The following is a 26,943-nucleotide window of genomic DNA, read 5'->3' on the forward strand; positions in this document are numbered from 1 at the left end:
TTCCCATCGTCTGATGGAGTGGTAAGGATTCTGAAAAACAAGAGGAGGTTAGAGCCACAAAACAGAAAGTGACTGTATTCCTGAGTCACTGTGTGACACACAACCACTCTCACCATCAGCTGTTAATGAGAAATAAATCATAGAGTATTGTGTTGGACCCCCCTGAAGTTTTGGAGCTTATCTGTTATAGCAGCTACCATGATTTACTTACCTTAGACAAGCACTTTCTCATGTGTTCATCATTTTACCCTAAACATTTTCTCGCTTAGGAGCTGAGGGTGAGAAAAAATTTGAAAATGCCATCATATCTATTAACAGATAAGGAAATGAGAAACAACAGGTCATGTGACTGGTTTATTCTCACAGGACAAGGTGTAACACACGTCCTTGGAAGTAAACATCTAGCTATAAATGAGACAATTAGGCAAAAACAATAGAAACAGACATTGAATTCAGTGGAGCCAGAAGATGGCTGTATTTTAAAGATGAAACACAGCTGAATGAACTCTACCGTGAGCATATCTAACTTTATTGCAGAAAGCAAACAGAGTGGCATGCATAAGGCTGAAATGAAAAACAAAACAAAACAAAACAAAAAAGCAACTAATTCTGTTTGAGGTAGAAATAAGCAGAAATGTGAAAACTGGCAAGTGAGAACCACACACATTCTATTGGTCAGTCCTAGTTACACATTCCACCAATATCTGACTGAGGAAAGACTACAGTTAGCACCACCCCCAAATTATGCTGACACTTGTACATTATTTGTAAATGTTTTTAAATGTATCCTTTGTTGCCTTAAAAAAGACCTGAGTCAAGAGAAGCCTCTTGAAGTATCTGGACCAAGCAGACCCAGTAACAGTACTTGGCCTAAGCCTAGGCTAGTTTACATAGCAAAACAGCCATTAAAAGGTAACAGATCTATTTAAGCTAACCTTGCCTTACAATATGGCACCAAACCAGGTGAAATAGTTCTTTGGCTCTACTTAAGGTAAATATTCTGCCCATGAGCTGATATGGACATATCAAGTAGAGCTAGCTGCCATTCTATAATAGTACCAGCTGATAAATACTGTGAATATTTTGCAAATAACTGCTACCCAAACCAGATCATAATCCAGAAGATAGCCTACTTATTGACAATGAAATATTTCAATAATGTTTCCTAAAGTCTCCTGGTCCATGGAGAATCATTACTAAGGAAAGGAAAACTATCTTATTTTGATTGCTTGAGACAAACTCAATGTTTGGTAGCCTGTTTTAAAATAAAATTGACTGATATATTTATACGGCTTTGTTAATCTTATGGGTCATTTCAGATTTGACAATCATGGTTAACAAACATCTATGTAATTCAGCAAAGTGCAACCTGGAAATGCACTCAAAAGAATCAGCACTTGTCTAAGTGTCAGATTTCCACTCCCTCTGAGATACAAGCTGATCTGATTTAACATGTTTCCCTTAAGCCTCTGGGGATGTAGCTACTGTCTACTGGGCTGCAAACTTTAAAACGTAAACACTGACTTTGGTAAGTGATGGAAAGTGTTTTAAGTGCATCCAAGAGAATTTTTATTCCCCCACTAGAAAGGCACTTGAAGGAAAAGAATATTAAAGGCCAGGACAAGACTACATCAAGGTCCACCTTGTTAAGCCAAAAGAACACAATCAATATATTGTGTCTTGTGCCACAAAAGCCCCCTGCCTTGCCCCAATCTTGTTAACGCACTATTGTTGGGTTCAAGACTGCAGATACAGCTTTCGTGTCTACCTGCAGTCCTTTATCAAACTGATGAGCATAAATGTCTCTAGGTAATTTAGATGAAATAATTAGTTTTATTTTCTAGTTTGAGACACATTTTTCAAAGAAAACATTATCAGAACTTTATGCATAACCTTCTCTGGGCCTAAACACTCTTCCTTCTCTTAGAACTAAATTGGAATTATGAAGTTCCCCCTCCCACTTTAGGATTATAACTAATATCCCCACATCCAAATTTAGTATCAATGTTTGTTGGTAAGCATTTTGATGACAGAGATTTTACAAAATTTTGAAGTTATTTTAACATTGCTTAACACTGCAGTTAATAATCATGTTAGCAGAACTGCCAATCTACTTTTACAAACAATATGAAGAGTATATCTAAAATAGGTAGCATTTCTGGGGGTGGAATAGTGAGGATGGGAGAAAGTCCTTATCATTTATCTTCTCCAGACTTCAGGAGGAAATGATTGCTTTAAATTTCTTTGCTTTTCTACCCAAGTAATAGCTTTTGCCCTTATGAGGAGGAATGTCTATATGGCAAGTATTATAAATATTCGTTCATGTTTGCCAGAGACCATGGCTCCGGCAAGGCAGAAGCCATTCCTTTTCTTGGACCTCCCACACTCATATGTGATCCCCAAAACTTGCCATTTCTACATCATCCGTAGAGTAAATATCTCAATAGGTCTCTACATCACTTGTTCTACCTTCTCCTCCTACAACTGAGAAGTGAGAAGATGCCAGCCCTGCAGTGGGGTCTGACGGTCCCAGAGAACCAAGAACCATCTATCTTGGTTCACTTGATTCAAGAGAACAAAGATAGATGTGGGACTATGATTCCCACGCTGTCCGATATCTATCCCCTACTGATTCAAACGTATAGAAGTAGAGAAAAAAGTAATGATAGCTCATACCTCCAACAAGCAGTGGTAGGGTACTATTCCATTTTTCTGGAACAAAGTGATCCTGTGTTTATTTATGGTTAAGAGTTAAATGACCCACAGAGAAATGTATTCCATGCTGTTTCAGGCTACATAATTAGAATACTGATCTGAGTCTCATGAATGTTTCCCACTGGTCACAACTAGGCCAGGACACATATGAAAAGACAATGCCCTACTCAAGAGCACATGCTACACTTGGGTGGGTAGATGTATATGGCAGTATCTTGGATCATAAAGTTTGAGTTATTGACTTTTATTTTTTCCAACAAATAGATATTGAGATGATCCATCCCTGTGGTAGGTATGATGGGAAATATAGTAATATACACAACATATGTTAAAAAGGCAATCAGTGCATTAAATAAGGACAGAAAATGACTATCATATGCATAAATATATATGTATTATATACATAATGTTTATGAAGTACTACAGAGCAAGAACCACCATAGGTTCTAAGAGAGATGTAATGATATCAGTAAAGATGGTAAGGAGAAAAATTTCAGTGGATTTTTCATTGTGCTAATAATAATATTGACAATTGCTAATGTCTACTGAGCAACTACTATGTTCCAAGCACTAACCTAAGTACCATAAGTGTATTATCTCATTTGATTTTTACAGTCATGTGAAGTAAGTACCCTTACAGTTCTCCTTTAAAGATAAAGAAACTGAGGTTTAGAGAAATAAACTAGGTGTTGAGGTATGTTCTTTTACAGTCACCTTTCACAGGTGGAGAAAACTGAATTTTTTAAAAATGTAGTTACTTGCTCAAGGTCACATAACTAGTAAATAGAAATACCAGAATATGAACCCAATGTGTCTTCCTCCAAAGCCCATGCACCTAATGGTTATAACAGAATTCTCTTTTTATCAGCAACAACTCTTACAACAGTCTCTTCAGTTTTCCATTTTAGTTAAGAATTGGGTCTTCCGCTGCCCTCTCAGGCAGAGGCTATACTTTTCTCTATAATTCTTTGAACTTCAGAAAAAGAGGGTGAATACTTTTTGTTTCCCATTTTCATTTTAAGACTAGTTCCCTTTTCTCCAGCAAAGCCCCTTTCTCCTTTGAAGCTCATTTTGCCACTTCCCCCAACCTGTCAATTTCCACTACAGCCTCTCATCTATTAAAGTGTCTCTTCTCTGGTAATCCTTCTCAGTGATTTCAGCACCTATCCTAACCTCATTCTTCAATACATGACCGCATTTTATATTTTATTGAGAAAATATAAGTTATCATATTAAAACATCTCATCTTTTCACCATCAAATCCACAGCCTCCAAAATTCTACATCTAGCTTTTTTAGGGCAACATTCCGTGGAGAGATGTTCATGGGTTAAACTAAAGCAAAGTTATGGGAATAAGAAATAGCTGAACTTGTGATATTCTGAAGGGAGAGATGATAGACTTGTTGATGGGTTAATAACAAATCTGAGAGAGAGAAATCAAAGAAAACACTTAGATTGTTTTATCTGAGCAAATCCTAGTCAATGGTAATCCCATTGTCTATGATGGGAAAGAAGTATAAATGAGAAATCTACTATGTGTAGAAGGAATCAAGGATTCTGTTTGGTTGTGCTAGGTTTGAGATACTTGTAAGGGGTCCAAGTGGACATTTCAAGTAGATCACTGATTATGTGACTCTGGAGAAATCAGAGAAGAGGTTGGGACTGAAGATATAACTTTAATAGTCATTACCATATAGATGGTATTTAAAGCCATTATATTTGGACACAATTACCTAGGCAAAGAAAAAGAGAGGAAATGTTGAGCCAGTACAGCATTTACTGACTAGTAAGAATCCATCACATAATCAGAGGAGGTGCCTGAGACATAAAGAAACCCAGGAGAATATGAGCATCTGTGAAATAAAATGTTTACAGAATAAAAGGAAGGATTGATGATTTTAAATGCTTCAGAGAGGTTTAGTTCCATTAAGACTATAGACCGATCATTGGACTACTTTGTCTTTTTCCAATTAGATAGCCTAGCATAGTGCCTGGCCCATCATAAGTACACAGTGAATATTTGTTCAATAATTTCTATGATGATTGCCTTGATTTATAAATTCATTCCAGCAAGTAAAAACAATCAATGATATTATAGATGGGCATTCTAAGAAGAGAAAAGGGATAGAATTATAAAACTAAAGAGAAGAGGCACATGTAAGAAAAACAGACTCATTCAGTTTTGTGGAAAGGGGGTACTTGAAATTAAATCTAGAACAATGTTTTCAAGTCCTTTTGTAAAGAGCCTTGAATATCTTAGAATGTTGATCATCCCAAAGAGACTTAATCAAAAAATTAAATGCCCGGGGTACTATACAAAACTAAGTAACAAGGAGAATTACAGAAAATGTATGTTGTTTCTTTCTACCTTGATAACATGATTGCAAATCCTATAGTCTCAAGGTACAGGTAGTTACCCAAATTGAATGTTCTGGAGAATGAGCAGGGTGGCTCAGCCATAGTCCTGTGCCTTGCCCTCCTAGGGACTAATTCCAGGTTCCCATGGACAAGAAATATATTAATAGCTGAAGGCTGTATCATAACAGATCTCAGGAAAAGGGGTAAAAAGCTATAATAAAATATTTGGCCAATATATCAGTAAAAATCAGCCCATAGATGTTTTACAGATTTGAAGGATGTGAAATGGCCAATCTACAGTCCCTAAGTCATGCAGTAAAACTTTGTTTACACTAGCCTTTCTTCAAAAGGCAAACTATGGGCAAAAGTATACTTCTGCCTGGTAGCTTGCAGGCCTTCTTTTATTTCTTAACATGTGTTTAGCAACTTGTCATGTCCCTCTGTTGCCTTGACTGTCCAGCATGTTCAGTACCTCTCAGCTCTAAACCCAGCTCATAATATAATTGCAGAATAACTGAATGAGTCTAAAAAGGGTCAATAAGTGAGATTTTAAAATAGACATTATGCAAAAAGGAAGCTAGACTTAGCCTAATTATTGCCTCTCAAATTAGGCCAAAGGATTTGATCATTTCTGGTGTGACTATATTCAATGTCTATAGGACTTTCAGTATCTATAGGCATTAAACATAAAATAGACTAAATTTTCTGTATGCAACAGACAATGTCTTTGAACTTAAATAACAGGTCCACTGATGATTTTTTCAAAACTATTAAAATACTATTACATAAAAATTCACTTCACAATTTTAATTTTTCTTCAATTTTTCAGAATAATGGTGTAGATTCTGCAGTAATACACCAAGCTACAAGAGCAGAGTTGATTTGCATTAAATCAACTGGCCAATTCTCATTTTGCATCTATGTATTTACTGAGCACCCATTATGCACAAGGTTTTATGTGGCAAAGGCTGAAATACAAACAGCTAAGTTTAGCAAGACATAATACATTGAATACTACAAGCAAAATTGAGAGAACAATTTATTCTGACTCAGTAGATCAAGGAAAAATGGGATTTGAGCTGGACCATGAGGGATGAATAGGATTTCAATTGGAAGAAGAGAGGATAGAATAAAGCACTCCAGTATAATAAATGATCCCAAGGAGAAGGAAAAGGGCCATGAAATCATCCATCTGGCCTGGTCTGTTGGGAAAATGATCAGTTAACTCTCAGGTGTGACTGGCAAGGTAATGGGGAAAGATGATATCACAAGAGATGAGGTTCAAACTATCCATATGGGACCACATGTCACAGGGCTTTGAGTGCTTTGCTAATAAGTTTAGACTTCATTCAAAAAAAATAGATTAAGAGAAAAAAAAATGTATGTTTTTTCCATCATTCTGTAGCCCACTCCTTCAGTCTATACCCATTTAAGCACGACATTAAGGTTCTGCATACTCTTGACAAACTAATTCTTACAACTGTATGTTAAAAATTTGTATCCCTGTGTTAAGAGCACTTTGTGATAACTGATTAAACTTAACTAAAAGGGATTTTTGTCATCCACGTTCACATCAATCTTGTCTTTATGCTTATGATTTATGGTCAAATCATCCAATAGTTCTAAAGAAATTTGAAAGTCAAATTTCTTACAGTAATATCACCTGGTCCAATTATTTCAATATGACACTTAAGAGAAGCTTAAACACTGCCAAAGGTATACCTCCCCGCTCCATCAGCCTCTATAGGTGGGAAATTTTAACTGGCTCTGATTACAATGAGCATAGTCCGCACTTGCTGCAAAGATTCTTCTGACCGATTGAGTCTGACCTTAAGCCACCTCTAATCTATCTACTTTCTGACTTTATAAATCAATCCTATGTGGGGTACAGTCTCAAATCCTTTCTTAAACTGTTACGAAATTGCTCTATAACCAGAAGAGCACTCTTAGAAATACGCTCACAATCCTCCCCTGATTTTCAATATGAATGTGTTTTTACAAACAGACCTGACCCTAATCGAGCCTAACTATTCCCTGATATCAGACAGTCTTGGCCCTCAACATTCTTTCCAATATTTTGTCTAAAAAAACGCACCTAAGGGCAGAATTTTAGACTGGCACCTTCCCGAATTCTTCCTCATTACATTAACCACGTTTCAAAACTATGTCTAGAGTGTTGTAAGTACTTTTGCCAAAGGCTTCCTATTCCTCTTGCTTTCTTAAAACTCCGCAAATTTCATCTTCTCTGATTCACAGTCCAGTAGTTTATATAGTTTATTATCCTTGGTGATACCTTAGTATAACAACTTACCTTTCTATTCTCCCTCTCCCTCTCCCTTTCTCTCATATTGCCTGTGAGCCTCTGAAAAACAACTTTGTACATGTGAGATGTCTGTTTGACTTATTTAATTCAGGACTGTGTTTACATCTTTAGCATGATCTGTCACATTAATCTTTCTGTCTATATCAAACCTCTGGCCTTCTGTTTCTGCCTTTCTGTGTTTTCCTTGTACACAGTTTATCCAGCAACTCATCAAACAGAAATTTCCAGGAAGCAGCTTGTCTGCACATGCACTCAATGCAAACATACTCATAATGAATGGTTTCAGAGAACTACAGGAATCTGAAGAGCCTTAGAATAAAGATTTTCCCTATGTTCCTGGAGTTTCTACAGTGACCTGAATTTTATTGTAGTGATTTTATTTGAAAGGCAGTCAACATTAAAGTTGGTTTGAAGATTTCTTGAGAGAAGGGGAGGTACTTGATTCAATTTCCCTGTCCTAGGCCCAATCATGATACACTGGTCAGGGAGTGAGAAACCCCAAAGTTGGTGGGCCACATGAATGTACCCAGTGGCAAGATGGGCCTGAAGCTCCCATAGGGTTAACATTCATCCCCCAAATATCCCCAAACCTAAGGGAGCAATATTCAATAGCAAATACAAAACTCCATGACAGGAGAAGAGAAAGATCATGGGAAAAAATTTAAAGCTTTGTATTTTAGTATCTTTAATTAGCAAGTTTTTCCTGCTTTTCAACCAAGGAGCCCATGCTTGCACTTTTCTCTGGGTTCTGCAAATTACACAGTTAGTTTGCCAGTGGATTTCTATTACTTGCAACCAAAGGAATCCTAACTAATGCATATGCTTTTCGCATAGCTCTGTATTTTGAGTAATTCTTTACAATCCTCTTTCACACAAGATAATACCATTTTGTAAATGTTCTGTTGGGTTGGAAGAATTTGTTCAAATCTTTCTCCAACACTAAATGGTGAAATCTCCAGGGCCTTGTCTTACTTGATTTTGCTCTTTTGGTGCCCAGACACAGAATTCACACTCACTGAATGTTTTATAAATAAATGTCAATATTATCAGTCATTAAGACAAGAATGCTTTCAAAGATCACCACATTCTATCCAGAACTAATGACAGGTAAGAGAGAAGACTTCGTCTATCAGCTGCGTATTGACAACTGCCTAGTTAAAGCTCACTTTCTGTTTTGGCATTAATGCAGGACTGGGAAAGCAGATAAACACTCTGCAGATGATAAGCCTAACCTTCATGTCAGGTAATGCAAATCTGACTTGAAACTGTTTGCAAGCGTTTTGTCCATTTAAACTCAAATGCCAAAATATTGAGCAAAACATATTGCAGAGTTTCAGAATGATTTTAGTCTATTTATTAAGTATGTGAGCAATTTTTAAAAAAATTCTAGATTGTCATTGTACACTGTCTTCCCTTTCTATTTTCTCTTTGTGAGAGAGAGTTAAATGATAAACAGCCAAGGGAGGAAGAGGAAAGAAAAAGAGAAGGAAAAGGGGGAGGAAAAAGAAAAGGAGGAAAGGGAGGGAAAAAACTAAAAGCAGTTCCACTAGTTGACTTAAATCACATTCAACTATGTCTTACTTAAAATTTACTTGTGAAATAGAATAACAGCATCAACTTCTCAAGATGATGGTGGGAACTAAATGAGATAACATATACAAATACACACATCAAGGTGTCTTGCACATACTTAAGAGTTTTTGTAGCTGAACGAGTATTTTCCCTCCAAAAGAAGCAAAGATGCCTTACATGGGCATCAACCACTACGGAAGCCCATCTGAGAGAATTCACACCAATTAGTATTGTTTTAGAAATTGCTGTCTTATGTAATGCTTATTAAAAGGCACATTAACTGTTTACTTCTAACCAGATTTAGTCAAGTCTATGAACAATACCATGTCTATCTAGAAAAGCTTTCTATATTAAACACTTAAAAAGACTTAGTTGGCCGGGCGCTGGAGTTCACACCTGTAATCCCAGCACTTTGGGAGGCCGAGGCAGGCGGATCACGAGGTCAGGAGATCGAGACCATCCTGGAGAACACGGTGAAACCCCGTCTCTACTAAAAATAAAAAAAAAAAAAAAAAAAAAATAAGCTGTGCGTGGTGGCGGGCGCCTATAGTCCCAGCTATTCCGGAGGCCGAGGCAGGAGATGACGTGAAACCGGGAGGCGGAGCTTGCAGTGAGCCGAGATCACACCACTACACTCCACCCTCCACAACAGAGCGAGACTGCGTCTCAAAAAATAAAAATAAAAAGACTTAGTTTCGCTGAGGGCAGTGCCTCATGCCTGTAATCCCAGTCCTTTGGGGAGCTGAGGCAGGCAAATCACTTGAGATCAGGAGTTAGAAACCAGTCTGGCCAACGTGGTGAAACCCCATCTCTACTAAAAATACAGAAATTAGCCGAGCATGGTGGGGCACGTCTGCAATCCCAGCTACTCAGTAACTGAGGCGGGAAAATCACTGGAAGCCAGGAGGTGGTTACAACGAGCTGAGATCAAGTCACCGCACTCCAGTCTGGGTGACAGAGCAAGACCCTGTCTCAAAAAATAAAAAGTAAAAATAAAAAGACTTAGTTTCGCTGAGGGCAGTGCCTCATGCCTGTAATCCCAGTCCTTTGGGGAGCTGAGGCAGGCAAATCACTTGAGATCAGGAGTTAGAAACCAGTCTGGCCAACGTGGTGAAACCCCATCTCTACTAAAAATACAGAAATTAGCCGAGCATGGTGGGGCACGTCTGCAATCCCAGCTACTCAGTAACTGAGGCGGGAAAATCACTGGAAGCCAGGAGGTGGTTACAACGAGCTGAGATCAAGTCACCGCACTCCAGTCTGGGTGACAGAGCAAGACCCTGTCTCAAAAAAATAAAAAGTAAAAATAAAAAAGACTTAGTTCAAGTTGTCTGGTTATTCTTGTCCAACTGCCACTGTAAATGTTTGAGTTACAGGTGGCAAAGTTAACTATAAAGTGTATGCCCTGAAACTGAGACACAAATTTGGTTATTTCAGACAGAAGTCCATAAACTGCCATCCTCCTCCTCCCCCTCTTCTTTCTTCTTTATTATAAGACTAATACTAGTCTTTAGTTTATATAGCATTTTATAGTTTAAAACACCAAATATGTATTCCCTTAGTGATTCTATGCAATAATACTGTGTCTGGAATTGGTGGGTTCTTGGTCTTACTGACTTCAAGAATGAAGCAACGGACCCTTGGGGTGTTACAGTTCTTAAAGATGGTGTGTAGGGAGTTTGTTCCTTCAGACATTCAGATGTGTCTGGAGCTACTTCTTTCTGGTGGGTTCGTGGTTTTGCTGTCAGGAGTGAAGCTGCAGACCTTCGTGGTGAGTGTTACAGCTCATAAAGGCAGCGTGGACCCACACAGTGAGCAGCAGCAAGATTTATTGCAAGAGTGAAAGAACAAACCTTCCACAGACTGGAAAGGGACCAGAACAGGTTGCCACTGCTGGTTCCGGCAGCCTGCTTTTATTCCCTTATCTTCCCGCCCCCTTCCCCCCCCCCCGCCCCCCCCCCCACACACACACAGCCTGCTGACTGGTCCATCTTACAGAGAGCTGATTGGTCTATTTTACAGAGAGCTGATTGGTCTGTTTTGACACAGGGCTGATTGGTGCGTTTATAATCCTTGAGCTAGACACAGAGTGCTAGACAGAAAAGTTCTGTAAATCACCACTAGGTTAGCTAGACACAGAGTTAGCTAGATACAGAGTACCCCAATTGGTGTATTTACAAACCTTGAGCTAGACACAGAATGCTGATTGGTGCATTTACAATCCCTGAGCTGGACACAGAGTTCTAGACAGGTAAGTTCTCCAAGTCCCACTAGGTTAGCTAGATACAGAGTGCTGATTGGTGCACATACAATCCTCTGGCTAAATATAAAAGTTCTCCAAGTCTCCATCTTCTCAGGAGCCCAGCTGGCTTCACCCAGTGGATCCTGCAGTGGGGCTGCAGGTGGAGCTACCTGCGGGTCCCCAGCAGCGGCCTGCACTCCTCAGCCCTTGGGCAGGGATGGGACCAGGCAGCACGGAGCAGGGGGCGGCGCCCAGGGAGGCTCAGGCCACGCAGGAGCCCACCACAGTTGAGGGGAGCTCAGACATGGCGGGCTGCAGGTCCTGAACCCTGCCTGGCGGGGAGGCAGCTAAGGCCCGGGGAGAATTTGAGTGCAGCCCTGGCACTACGGGGGACCCCGCACAACCTCCACAGCTGCTGGCCCAGGTGCTAAGCCCCTCGCTGCCCTGGATCTGCAGCGCCCATCTGCGGCTCCGTGTGCGGCCCGCCTGGCCCTCCTCCACGCCTACCGGAACTCACACTGGCCCGGGAGCGCAGCACCAGTTCTGCCCAGGCCTCTCCTTCCACACCTCCCTGCAAGCAGAAGGAGGAGGCTCCGGCCTCAGCCAGCCCAGAGAGGGGCTCCCACGCTGCAGTGGCGGGCTGAAGGGCTCCTCAAGCACTGCCAGAGTGGACACCCGGGCTGAGGAGGCTCTGGAGGAGGCGCTGAGAGTGAGGGTTACTAGCACATTGTCACCTCTCAATACTGTTAGATAAATAGGGAAAGTAATACTAATCTATATATAGATAGATAGATTTATTTATTTATTTTTTTTTTGAGATGGAGTCTTGCTCCCTCCCCAGGCTGGAGTGCAGTGGCATGATCTCGGCTCACTGCAACCTCTGCCTCCCAGGTTCGAGTGATTCTCCTGCCTCAAGCCTCCACAGTACCGGGAATTACAGGCACACACCATGCCCAGGTAATGTTTGTTTTTGTTTTGGTTTGGTTTGGTTTGGTTTGGTTTGGTTTGTAGTAGAGATGGGGTTTCATCATATTGGCCAGGCTAGTCTGGAACTCCTGACCTCAGGTGATCCACCCACCTCGGCCTCCCAAAGCGCTGGGATTACAGGCGTGAGCCACCACGCCCGGCCCTAACCAAATTTTAATATGTAATATGTAAAAATATAAAAGTTACAATTCCCCAATAATGAAAGCAGGTGCAAAGTACCAGTAGTGAAAGCAGGTATAGAGTACAAGTTCTTTATCCAATTGTTCAGCTACACCACATTGCTTTCCCATGTAGCATTTATAAAACACAAGACTTTTCCTTACTGAGGTCAGCACAATTGATTATGAGAATGTCTTTAAGAAAATTATTTTTCCTAATTCATAACTTTCAAGGGAAGATATGTTTCCCCTCACAGTCTGTGGACACCAGGAACATTATTTGTACTCGTATTTTTTCACAGCTAGACTTAGAAAATTCTACAAAGGTGAAACCACCACTTATCACAATGGCAAGAGAGGACTTGGCAAATACAAACTCACAGGACAAGGGCAATTAATATTATTTTATGAGGTAACATAATTCTGAAAAAAGTGCATTAAAATCCCTATGTTGCTCCTCAGATTTATAGCACTAGCATGCAGTTACCAGCAGTGGGCTTGGTAATCCATGGAATTACATTAACGTTTTTGTTTCTTTTTTTTGCTTTGGAAATTTCCTTAGCCTTTTAAAAAGGCTGAGCACTAGTTTATTTGCTTCAGGGTACTTTAGAAAAAATACACATGAATATTCACGTAAAAAAGACCATTGGAAGAAATGCAAATAATATGGAATTCATAGCAATAAGTGAATTTTCTTTTTTCACACACCCATGGGTAACAAGGTGACTAGTTTGCATGTTTCCAGTCTTTATGTATTTACACAAATATGTAGATAGATATTTATAAATATTAACTTAAGTATTTGATGCCACTATATTGCTCTGAACTTGACTTTATTTTTTTTTTCTCAAAAATATGTAGGGTATCTTTCAATGTGACGTGTATGTGTATGTGTTTGTGTGTGTGCATGTGTGTACATACAAATGTTCAGAGTTTTAAACTACAGCATTCTACTCTATAAAATAAATATGCCAAAATAAAGGTAATCATTCCAAGACTGATGGATATTTTGGTTGTTTCCACTTTTCAGTGAATACACAGTGCTGCAAAAAAACACTCTACATACTTTTCCCCCTCTTCATGAACCTGTGCTTTTTTAGAATGAATTTCAAGAGGTAAAACTGATGGAATCAATAGAATACATACTTTGAATGTTGATAAATTTTGTCAAATTGCTGTTAAAAAAAAACAAAGAGTTTTACCAATTTACACTCACCATCATGTATTAGGCTTTCTGCTTACCTCACCTTAACCAACACAGAATAAAACCAATCTTTTAAAATTCCTCCCCAATCCAATCCATAAATATAGTGACTTAGTCACTGTAAATTATTTTTCACTCATTACCAGCATTTCATCCCTGCAGAGGAATACTGACAATGTGTTTACTATGTATCTTTGGGCAAGTTACTTAACCTCTCTGTGTCTCAATTTTATCGCTTCTAAAATGAGGATAATAATACCTACCTCATAGGATGTCTTTTGTTTTCTTGTTAATGTTGCCTATTTTTTCATTATGATTGTGCCTTTCCTCTTTGGTGATTTGGTGAGTTAACACATAGTAAACAAGCACCTACTGCGTGCAAGGCACGACTCTAAACAGCAGAGACAATAGGGGGACAATATCAAGTGTTCACTGTCATGGAGCTTACATCCTAGTAGGGAGGCAGATAACACAGAGACAAGCAAACACATAAACATGTAATGTTATGTCAGGTTGTGTTTGTGAAGAAAAAAATCAAGCACGGTGTGGGCTAAGAAGTACTAAGGTGCTATTTTAGATAGGGTGGTCAAAGAACATTTCTGTGATGCGGGGACATTTGAGTAGAGACATGAAAGAGATGAGCATTAAGGCTGAGGCAACAGCAATGCTGAAGGAATAACAGGGACCCAGTAGGCTGAGGCAAAGGGATTGAGGGTGAGAAGAAAGAGAAATGTCAGCTGTGAGGAGCCAGGGAGCAGATGCTGAATGCCGTCATAAGCCAGAAGGAGGAATTTTAATTTTATTCTAAATGCTAAGGGAAGCCAGAGCACTGGCCTCTGAACTGATAAACTGCTGCAAGACACTGAGCAAGGCTAAAACTGTGAGTTTCCTACCCAAGCAGGTACCTCAAGTGTGGAGAGAAACAGTGTCCACTTGTTCTTCGGGGAAAGCTCACAGGAAAGAAAAGCCCACATCCACAATCGAAGCTTCCCTCACAAACTCACGCCAAGAGGCAAAGCTGAACAGAGCCATCAAGTTATGTAACTGTGCCCCTGACCCACACCTATACCTTTTTCTTTCAACTCAAAAGCTAAATCTAAAGCATTTTTCTTTTTCCCTGATACACAGTACCCTTGCCAGTTGATAAACCAGGAGCAGGAACCCTGGCTGTGTTCCACCAAGAGTTACCAAGGTCTGACACACGAGTGCCAAGAGCCCAGGCAGAATGGCTGCTCACAACTCACCCCTAAGGCAGTAAGCCTACCTCTGCAGATGGTCCCATTCCCCACGTAGCCCGGTTTGCAGGTGCAGCTGTGTCCCTGGACAGTGTTGGTGCAGATGGCATTCTCGTCACAGTTGTGCTGGCCGCTGCCACATTCATCGTGTTCTGTTTCCAGGGTGAGAGAAAAAGAGAAACACCTTTTCTTAAGTTGGAATTACTGGTATTGGGAAACGTAGCTGGAATTCACCAAATAAGAATGACAGTGACTACCACATGTCACTACCTTACTATGTGCCTAAAAGTTCCTGTTGAAATCTAAACTCTGAAAGAAAGATGTTATTATCCCTGCTTTGCAGGTAAAGAAACAGTGTCAGAGAAGTCAAACAGCTCCTGTCCGTCACACAATTGGTAAGTGCTGCGCTAAGGCCGCTGTTTCTTCCACCTTCTGAAAAGGTTTTCACAGAGATTCCAAGGTAATGGCTCTCAATAGGGGGAATTTTGCACTGCCTCACCCTGCAAACATTTGATATATTAGGGGGTATTTTTGGTTGCCATTATTGGGAACAGGAGGTGATACTGAAACCTAGGGAATAAAGGCCAGGAATGCTGCTAAGCATTGTACGATGTGCAGGACTGCTCAAAACAACGAACTAGCCGGCCTAGAACCTCCACAATGCGGAAAAATGTCCACAGTTGGAAACCGTCCCCTCAGGTTACAAAAAAGAGAAGAGAAGAGAAGGGAGAGGGGAGAGGGGAGAAGGGAGAAGGGAGAAGGAAAAGGGAAGGGGAGGGGAGGGGAGCGGTGGGGAGGGGAGGGAAGGGACAAACCTATATTAGAGATTCCATGGCTTATTTAGAACAAAGAGGATAAAACTGAAGAGGAAGGCCGGTGAATATAGCCTAGCAAAGGAGAATTTCCCAACAAAATTTTCAAAGGAGTACCACTAGTCACAGGGAAGGCTGGCAAGCACAGGATTGTGCTGAGAGTAGGAAAAGGATTTACTCTGAGGCCTGTGTTTAAGGGCCTTCAGCAATTTCGCTCTAATTTTCCATATAGCCCATGTTCATAGGGTTCAGATCTAACCTCTGCATAGCTGCCTGCCGTGTAGTGATATGTAGTTATATATATTCAGATAGCTGTGGCATCCTTGATCCACAAGACATGGAGAGAAACTGATCTAACCCTACAAAACAGATGAAAAGATTCCAAGTTAGAAACTAAGGTTTCATAGATAACTATAATTTCCTCTCATACTCAGCAAGTTTATGGAGTTACCCAAATGACTCCTCTATAAATAAACAATATGGCAAAGTTTATATCCTTTATTCCTTTTTAACATCTGCTAGTATAATTTCTCACAAATTTTAAGAAGAAAAATCCAGTAGGGCCATTCGAATCACAAATAGTTATAAAACAAGAATAGAAATTCCATCTAGAAACCTCAAGGAAATAACACTAATTGGAACAAAACAAAAAATTCAATATAGTTTGTTAAGTGAATTGTTCAACCAATGTACCAATCATTTGAAATATCATCAATCTTCATTTATTTTTTATTTTAAATTTCCTAATGGGGGTCCAGTAATGAGAAAGGTTAAATCCTGCAAAATAGGACTGTTTTCATCACGCACACACAACAGAGGTAGGGCACACACCTGCATCTGATTGTTGATTTAATACTTGGGATTTTCCAAATAAAATTTTTATTTAGGCCTTTAGACCAACCCAACTGTCAGCAAGAAATGTGCACAGGTTAGCAAACAGTGAGAAAAGAAGATAAGATTTCTGAGGACACACCTCAAGTCTGTGCTCAAGTCATCTCCGGCACTCTGCAAAAAATAGTATACTCCTGTGCATGTCCACTTGAATTTACAAACCTATCAAGTACCTAGTATGTGCAGGTGCACTACCAGACAATGTTAGAAACATTAAAAAGTCTAAGAATTCAGACTTATACTCCAAGAGTTTTCAGTATCCTTCTTTAAATTCATTTAATAAATAATGATTATGGTCTGTACTGGGAATACAACGATGAGTAGATATGGTCTCTGCTAGCCTGAACATTTTAATAGGGGTAACTAACTGGAACACAGAAGAGAAGTGATAAGAGTTATAAGTAGTTGACCTTATATTTTATCATACAAATGGAACATATTTTAGAATGAAAGGGTGCTCCACTAATAATTACACTGGGATAACAAGCATAACTCAGAATGACCCAGGCAAACTAGCATGTGTGGTCATGCTAGATAAGAGGAATAAAGATAAGCTAGACTGAGAGTTCATTGGAGGGAAGAAATTCCTTCTAACGGAAGGAATAGAAAAGCCCTCTCGCAAAAGGTAGTATTTGAAATAATCTTTCACGAATGGTCAAAGTTTCCCAATTAGAGTTGCTCATAATAATACCTTACATAATGTTATTGAATCTAGAGAATGCCAAGCACTGAAGTCAATATTTTACACATATTATACCATTTAATTCTCCCAACAATTAAATGAAGTAAGTTTGCTGATTTACAATGAAGAAACTTAGACAAAAGTACTTTATATAATAACTTTCCTAAGATCATGGAACTGGTAAGTAGAAAAACTTAGATTGTGAATGTAGACACTAGATGAACAAACATGTCACTGAGCAGTTAGAAATTAATTTGGATGTGGCTGAAACTAAACCATGACATGTGGAAATGATATCATAATGCAAACAATGAACTGTCTTCCTGTATTCTAGCCCTCAATTCCTACTGAGATCTCCTACATACTTACTGAGAACAGATGACCTATTCCCAAAGAACAAAGGCTATAGAACTTCCACATTTCATTTTCTTTAGTCATGCCCAAGTTTTCAAAATGACCAGCATCTTCAACACTGTGTTTAATAGAGACAGCCAAAGAAAATATAGTTTTCTTCTATAAATATCACATTCCTTTCAGGATACTAAGGATGCTGCAAAAGATAGGACAAGTGCTTGTGAAAGATGGACTGGCATTTAGGTTAAGAGTATGAACTCCAAAGCACCGGCCTAGATTAGAAGATCCTGGTTTGCCAATTACAAGCTAAGTGTACTCAAGTAAGTTACTCAACCTCTCTGTCTTAGATTCCTCATTGTAAAATGTGGAAAATGATAGAACCTATCACTTGGGATTCTTTTGAGAATTAAATTAATTAATATAGGTAAAAAACTTACCACAGTATATTATAGTCGGTAAGTGCTCCATAAATGTTAGGTATTTGTCGCTGCTGCTGCTGCTGCTACTACTACTACTAATTCTACTAATATTGCTGCTACAATTACTTGCGAGTAGACTTAATCATACGATGGTGGTTACAGTTGAATTGAGACAGATGTTATCAAGATGATTAATTAGAGGTGTCCAGCACTCACCTCCCAAACAAAGGACCACAGCAACCAGTAGATAACCACAAATCAAACAGAGTATATTTAAGGAAGAATACTGGGATTCAGTAGAAAAGTTATGAAGACCTTCTAAGGTTCAGAAACTTAAAAGGCATTATAGAAAGGAACACAAAGCACCTGGCATCAATTAGTTTCAAGTCAAGAGGGACTCCTATTGTGGGAAAAAAGAAAGTGGGAGACTGCCAGCAGCCATATTCCCACCATGGACACCAGCAATTCTAGCTACAGAAGAGCTTCACAGCCCTTAAAGGCCCTGATCCCAGCATAGGAAGCATTTGGAATCCGAACAACTTCATACTTCCAGAGAGGGAAAACATGCCGAGTCCTTTCTACTCCCCTGGATCCAGGATGCTGAAGCACAATACCATTTGAAGAGCAGAGTTGCCACCATAATGTATTTATTCCTAGGATCCAATAGTCACTGTATGTCCGTATTCCTAAGGTCTTTCTGCCATCCCACCACATATACCCAGAAGGCTGCAGCATCATGACACGAGACGGACATAGAAACGTTACCTCAGGACAGAGGGAGTCAACACACAAAAGCAAATGAAGTCTAAGAAATGACTGAAAATGAATTCAAAATGATGATCTTAAGGAAATTCATCAAGATATAAGAGAACACAGACATTTCAACAAAATCAGAAAGACTGCATGATTTGAATGAGATATTCAACAAAGAGATAGATATCACAAAACAAAATCAGAGAAATCTTGAAACAGAACAATTCAATGAATGAAATAAAACTTTGAGAACTTCAATAATAGGCTAGTTTCAAGCAGAATAATTTTTAAACTTGAAGACAGCTCTTTTGAAGAAACTCAGTCAGACAAAAATAAGAAGACATTTTAAAATAATAAATTAAGCCTAAAAGGACATATGGGCCACCATTAAGTAAATAAATATGTGAAGTTTGGAAGTTGTAAGAAGAAGAGATGGGAAATGGCATAGAAAACCTACTTAAAAAAAAATAATAGTCATAGGCTGGGCATCGTGGCACATACCTATAATCCCAACACTTTGGGAGGCTGAGACAGAAGAATCACTTGGAGTTTGAGACCAGAGTAGGGAAGATGGTGATGTGTCATATCTACCAAAAAAGAAAAATCTGGGTTATGGTGGCACACACCTGTGGTCATAACTTCGCAGGAGGATCACTTGAGCCCAGGAGGTCGAGGTTGCAGTGAACCATGTTCATGCCACTGCATTCCAGCTTGGGTGATAGAGAGAGACCTTGTCTCAAAAAATAATAAAATAATAATATCAGTTAAAAACTTCCCAATACTTGGGAGAGATATGGCCACCCAGATTTAGAAAGCTCCCAAATAAATTCAACCCAAAAAGGTCCTTGCCAAAGCACATTATAGTCAAACTTTCAAATGGCAAAGATAAAGACGGAATGCTAAAAACTGAGAGAAAAACATCAAATCACATATAATGATATCCCATCAGACTAACAGCAGATTTTTCCAGCAGGCCAGCAAAGAATGGGATGATACATTCAAAGTTCTGAAAGAAAAAACAACTGCCACCAAGGAACCCTATACACAGAAAAACTAACCATCAGAAATGATGGAGAAACAGTCTTTCTTAGGCAAAAACTGAGGAAATTCATTACCAGTAGACCTGACCTACACGAAAAGCTTAACAAAGTCCTACCTCAGGAAGTGAAGGGCAATATATACTTTTTTTTTGAGTCATATACTTTCATGAAAGTCGTACTCATATAGAACTCACCAGTAGAGCAGATAAACAAATACAAAGGGAATGGGATAACACATTACTATTACAGAAAACCACCAAACCACAAAGATAAACAGTAAGAGAAGAAGAAAGGAACAAAGGGTATAAAAAACAACCAGAAAATGATTAATAAAATAACAGAAGTACTCATCTATCAATATAAACCTCGAATGTAAATGGTTTTGATTTCCCAATTAAAATTAAAATATGTGGACTGGTTGAATGGATTTTTGGTAAGACCCAACTATATGAAGCTCATAAGAAACTAATATCACCTGTGAAAACACACACCATCTAAAAGTATAGGTACAGAAAAATGTATTCCACACAAATAGAAATCAAAAGTGAGCAGAAGTAGCTATGTTTATATCAGATGAAATAGATATTAAGTAAAAAAGGAAAGACAAAGAATGTCATTATATACATTATATAATAAGAGAATCAATTCGGCAAATATATATAACAATTGTAAATACACATGTGTCCAGCACTAGAGGACCCAAATTCATAAAGCAAATGTTACTAGATCTGAAGAGAGAAAGACAGAGAGAGAGAGACTCCAATACAATAATGACAGGGGGCTTGAACAACTCCCTCTTAGCATTAGATAGATGATCTAGACAGAACATCAACAAAAAAAGACTGGATTTAAACTGGACTTTAAGCCAAATAGATATAAGAGACATTTGCAGAACAATATCTCCAATGACAGAGTATACATTCTTCTCATCAGCACATAGAACATTCTCCAGGGTAGAACACATGTTAGGCTACAAACGCCTAAACAAATTTCTAAAAATTAAAATAATATCAAGTTTCTTCTCAGACCACAATGGAATAAAACTAGAAATCAATACCAGGAGAACTTTGAAAACCATATAAAAACATGGAATATAAACATGTTCCTGAATGACCACTGGGTCACTGAAGAAATTAATGTGGAAATCATAAAAATTCTTGAAACAAAGGAAAATAGAAACACAATATACCAAAACCTCTGGGGCAAAGTAAAACCAGTATTAAAAGGCAAGTTTATAGCAGTAAAAGCTGACATAAAAAGAATAGAAAGATTTCAAATAAGCAATCTAATGATGTACCTCAAGAAATTTGTAAAGCAAGAGGCAATCAAACCCAAAATTAGTAGAAGGGAAGAAATAATAAAGATCAGAGCCGTACTAAACTGAATGGAGACTTAAACAACACAAAAAATCGGCCAGGTGTGGTGGCTCATGCCTGTAATCCCAGCACTTTGGCAGGCCGAAGTGGGCAGATCACGAGGTCAGGAGATCGAGACCATCCTGGCTAACACTGTGAAACCTCGTCTTTACTTAAAAAAAAAAAAAAAAAAAAAATTAGCCAGGCGTGGTGGCGGGTGCCTGGAGTCCCAGCTACTCAGGAGGCTGAGGCAGGAGAATGGCGTGAACCCAGGAGGCAGAGCTTGCAGTAAGCCAAGATTGCACCACTGCGCTCCAGCCTGGGCAACCAAGTGAGACTCTGTCTCAATAAGCAAACAAACAAAAACACAACAAACAAACAAAATACAAAAGATCAAAGAAATAAAAAGCTTGTTTTTGAAAAGATCAACAAAATCAACAAACCTTTGGCTAGACTAAGGAAAAATGAGAAAAGAGCTAGATAAATAAAATCAAGAAACTGAAAATGAGAGACATTACAACTAATACTACAGAAATACAAAGAATTATTCAACTAGGCCAGATACAGTGGCTTATGTCTGTAATCTCAGCACTTGGGCAGGCTGAGGCAGGTGAATTGCTTGAGCCCAGGAGTTAGAGACCAGCCTGATCAACATGGTGAAACCCCATCTCTACAAAAACTACAAAAATTATCTAGGTATGGTGGCCCACACCAGTAGTTACAACTACTCGGGAGGCTGAGGTGGGAGCATTGCTTGAGCCTGGGAGGTCGAGGCTGCAGTGAGCCATGATCATGCCACTTCACTCCACCCTGGGCAACAGAGCGAGACCTTGCCTGAACAACAACAAAAGACGCTATTACGGCAGCTATATGCCAACAAATTGGAAAACCTAGAGCAAACAGATAAATTTCTGGACACAGGTAACCTATCAATTTTAAACCAGAAAGAAATAGGAAAACTGGGCAGACCAATAACAAGTAAAGAGATTGAAACAGTACAAAAAAATCTCCGAGCAAAGAAAACCCTGGGAATGGATGCCTTCACTGCTGAATTCTATCAAACTTTTAGGAAATAATTAACTACCAATTCTTCTAAATTATTACAAAAACTGAAGAGGCAGTCATTCTTCCTAACTTATTGTACAAGGCCATTATTACCCTGACACTAAAATCAGACAAAAACATAACAAAGAAAGCAAATTAAAGGCCAATATCCCTGATTAACACAGATGCAAAAATCCTCAACCAAATACTAGCAAACTGAATACAACAGCACAACACAGAGATTATACACCATGATCAAGTAGTATTTACCTTGGAGATGCAAGGATGCTTCAACATACTCAAATCAATAAATGTGAGATATATCACATCATTGTCCAATCAACAGAATGGACAAAAACCATATTATCACCTCAATAGATGCAGAGAAAGCATTTGGTAAAATTCAACATCACTTCATGATAAAAATCCCCAATGAACTAGATGTAGAATCAGTATACTCAGACACAATAAAGACCATATACACAAGCCCATAGCTAACATCATACTGAATCAGGAAAAGCCAAAATTTACTGTCTCTAAGAACTAGAACAAGACAAAGATAACAACTTTTAGCACTGCTAGTCAACACAGTACTCAAAGTTCTAGCCAGAGCAATTAGACAAGGGAAATAAATAAAGGGAATCCACATAGGAAAAGAGGAAGTCAAATTGCCCCTCTTTGCAGATGATATAATCTTATACATTGAAAAACCCAAAAGCTCCACCAAAAATAAATCTCAGAACTAATAAACAAATTCAGTAAAGTTGCAGGATACAAAATCAACACATAAAAATTGGTACATTTCTATACATCAGCAACAAACCACCTGAAAAGAAATCAGGAATGCAAATGCATTTACAATAGCTACAAAAAAAGAAACCCTAGGAATAAATTTAACCACGGAAGTGAGAGATCTCTACAATGAAGACTACAAAATATTGATAAAAGAAACTAAAGAGGACACACAAAAATGTAAAAGTATTCTATGTTCATGAATTGAAAGAATTAATATTGTTAAGCCATACTATTCAAAGTGATCTACAGATTCAATGTAATCCCTAATAATGGCATATCAATATCAATATCAATGACATTCTTCACAGAAATAGAAAAAAAAGCCTAAAACTTGAGGAACCATAAAAGATCCCAAATAGCCAAAAAGCAGAACTGAGCAAACATGATAAGGCTGAAGACATCACACTACCTGACTTCAAAATATACTACAAAGCAATGGTAACCAAAACAGCATGATACTGGCATAAAAACAGGTACATAGGCCGATTGAACATAATAGAGAACCCAATAATAAGTGCATATATGTATAGCTGATATGGCTTGGATTTGTGTTCCTGCACAAATCTTATGTCGAATTGTAAACCTCAGTGTTGGAGGCAGAACCTGGTGGGAGGTGACTGAATCATGCAGACACATTTCCCAATTGCCGTTCTCGTGATATCTGGTTGTTTAAAAGTGTGTAGCACCTCCTCTTTGCTCTCTTCCTCCTGTTCCTGCCATGCAAATCGTGCCTCCACCCTTCAACTTCCACTATGACCATAAGTTTCCTGAGGTCGCCAAAGCCATGCTTCCTGTACAGCCTGCAGAACTGACAGTCAATTAAACCTCTTTTCTTTATAAATTACCAGTCTCAGGTAGTTCTTTATAGCAATGTGAGAACAGACTAATAAAACAGCCAACTGATTTTTGACAAAAGTGGCAGCAACCTACATTGGAGAAAAGACAACCTCTTCCTTAAATGGTGCTGGGAAAATTGGATATTCATAATGCAGAAAAATGAAATTAGACCCCTATTTCTCACCATATACAAAAATCAACTCAAAGTAGATGAAATACTTAAATGTGAGATCTAAATTAATAAAACTGCTAGAAGAAAACACAGGGAAAATGCTTTAGGATATTGATATGGGCAGAGATTTTGGGCTAAGACTTCAAAAGTACAGTCAACAAAAGTAAAAATAGATAAGTGGAATTATATTAAACTAAAGTGCTTCTGCACAGCGAAAGAAACAATCAACCGAGTAAAGAGTCAGCCTAAGAAATGGGACAATATTTTTTCAAGCTATCATATGACAAGTGATTAATATCCAGAATATACAAGGAACTCAAATAACTTAGCAGCACAAAAGCAAATAACCCAAAATAAAAAACTGGCAAATAATCTGAACACTCACTTTTTAAAAGAAGGCAGCAATATGGACAACAGGGATATTTTTTAAATGCTCAACATCATTAATCATCAAGGAAATGAAAATCAAAAGTACAGTGAGGTATTATCTCACCCCAGTTAAAATGGCTTATATTGAAAAGACAGGCAATAACAGATGCCAGTGAGGATGGAGAGAAAACAGAACTCATACAATGTTGGTGGAATATAAATTAGTACAGCCCTTATCAAAAACAGTATGGGTGTTTCTTAAACTAAAAATAGAACCACTGTGTGATCCAGCAATCTCACTACTGTGTTTATTTAAAGGACTAAAAATCTGTATATTGAAGAGATATTTGCACCCCCATATTTACTGCAGCATTATTCACAATTGCCAACATATGGAATCAACCCAAGTGTCCATCAATAGAAGAATGGATTCAAAATGTGTCATGTATGCACAATGGAATACTACTAAGTAACAAAAAGAACAAAATTCCACCATGAGTGGCAACATCGATGAGCTTTGAAGACATTATGTTACATAAAATAAGTCATGCACAGAAAGATGAATACCACATATTCTCACTCATACTTGGGACTTTAAAAATTTGAGCTCACAAAAGTATAGCGCAGACCTGTGGTTATGAGAAGCTGGAAAACATAGTAGAGAGAGGAGGATAGAGTTTGATTAGGAGATAGAAAATTATAGCTAAAGAATAAGTTGTAGTGCTCTATAACACTGTAGGGTAACTATGGTTACTCCTAGGGTAACTTATTGCACATTTTTAAATACTGGAAAATAGAATTTTGAATGTTCTAACACCAAGAAATGATAAATATTTGAGGCAATGGATATGCTAATTACCCTGATTTGATCATTACTCATTGTATTCATGTATTTAAATGTCATTCTCTACCCTATAAATATGTACACTTACTACATGTCAGTTTTTTAAAAAATTTAAAAATTGATTGAGAAATCTTTCTCTTTCCTTTATAGCTAATAGTCTAGGCAGAATGGTTGTGAACAGATAGGCATTTGAAGCTAATTAAATTAGAATGCCTCTTTGCAGGTCCAAAGAAAGATTTGCTTAGAGTCAATTATAGTCCCCAGGAAATAAGACTATAGATTAGAAAGGTGAAAAATGCACATTAGGATTGATGTATAACCTAAGTTTGGCTACAGTATATTTGGAATATCCAACTTCTCAGGACAAAAAATGATGATTGTCACAGCAAGCTATTTCTTCACTAATTATAATGATCATAACAATACTTATTTTTTTAACTAATATTCAAACACTAATTAAACAGTCATTATCACGTAGTTCCTTTCTTCTTCCTCCTCATTTCCTGCCTGTGGGAAAACTCAGGAGGGCTCTAATAAATCCAGCCTTGTAACAGTGACTCTTGCATCAGCAGCCACGATCAATTGACACCTTAGGAAACCAATCAGGACCCAAACAAACTACCTGACAGACATTTCTACTGTGGCTACAAATGCCCCATGTTTGGGGTCTGCTGGTTTGTGGCTTTATTTTACTCAAAGTAACCTTTTATGTATCTTACATAATTGTAACAATGACTGGACTAGGACATGACAAGCAGATTTCATCTATTGGTAACATTTTATAGATGAAGAAATTAGGATTTGGAGCATGTAAGGCACTTTTCCTATAAGCACATAAATATCAATAATAAGTTGTACTTCTGAAACTCAAACTACCATCTCCTCATTCCATCTCCTACTGTCTTTCTAAAAGTCCACTTTACCATGTCATCCAAAAGAATTGCTACAATTTTGGGCACAGTGTAGGTAATTTTTTACTTAAAAAAAATTACAGATTCACAGGAAGTTGCGAAAGAAGACTCCTATGTACACTTCACCCAGCTTTCCCCAATGTACCTTTCACTCAGCTTCCCGCAATGTACCTTTCCCCTAGCTTCCCCCAATGTACCCTTCACCCATCTTTCCCCAATGTATTAACTTGTTCTCACACTGCTAATAAAGACATACCTGAGACTGCATAATTGATAAAGTAAAGTAGTTTTATTGCCTCACAGTTAAACATGGTTCAGGAGGCCTCAGGAAACTTATGGAAAAGGGGAAGCAAGCATGTCCTTCTTTACATGGTGGTCGTAAGAAGTACAGGGTGAAGGAGGGGGAAATAGCTCCTTATGAAACCATCAGATCTTGTGGGAACTCACTCATCGCAAGAGCAGCATGGAGGTAACTATGCCCGTGACTAAATTACCTCCCACTGGGTCCCTCCTACAACACATAGGGATTATGGGAACTACAATTCAAGGTGAGATTTGGGTGGGTAAACAGCCAAACCATATCATTCTGCCCGACCTCTCCCAAATCTCATGCCTTCTCATTTCAAAATACCATCATGCCTTTCCAACAGTCCCCCAAACGCATAACTCATTCTAGCATTATTCCAAAACCCAAAGTCCAAGGTGTCATCTGAGACAAGGCAAGTGCCTTCTGCCCATAAGCCTGCAAAATCAGGAGCAAGTTATTTACTTCTTAGACACAATGGGGGTACAGGCATTGGGCGAATGCACCTGCTCCAAATTGGAGAAATTGGCCAAAACAAAGGGGCCACAGGCCCCATGCAAGTCCAAA

At 38.6% G+C, this 26,943-nt stretch overlaps 1 protein-coding gene and 1 pseudogene across 2 annotated transcripts in view; both read right to left on the minus strand.

Moving 5' to 3' along the window:
* Positions 1-2,548, minus strand: part of LOC117080504 — a 31,993-nt pseudogene extending 29,445 nt beyond the window's left edge.
* The window catches only part of NELL1 (neural EGFL like 1), a 984,256-nt gene that overhangs the window by 347,424 nt on the left and 609,889 nt on the right, over positions 1-26,943 (minus strand). For both annotated transcript variants that reach the window (XM_033205025.1, XM_033205024.1), the window contains exon 14: positions 14,824-14,946. In XM_033205025.1, coding sequence (XP_033060916.1) covers positions 14,824-14,946 — 123 coding nt within the window. The remainder of the gene's footprint in view (positions 1-14,823; positions 14,947-26,943) is intronic.

This window comes from Trachypithecus francoisi, unplaced genomic scaffold (genome assembly GCF_009764315.1).
Source record: "Trachypithecus francoisi isolate TF-2019V2 unplaced genomic scaffold, Tfra_2.0 Lachesis_group8, whole genome shotgun sequence".
NCBI lineage: Eukaryota > Metazoa > Chordata > Mammalia > Primates > Cercopithecidae > Trachypithecus > Trachypithecus francoisi.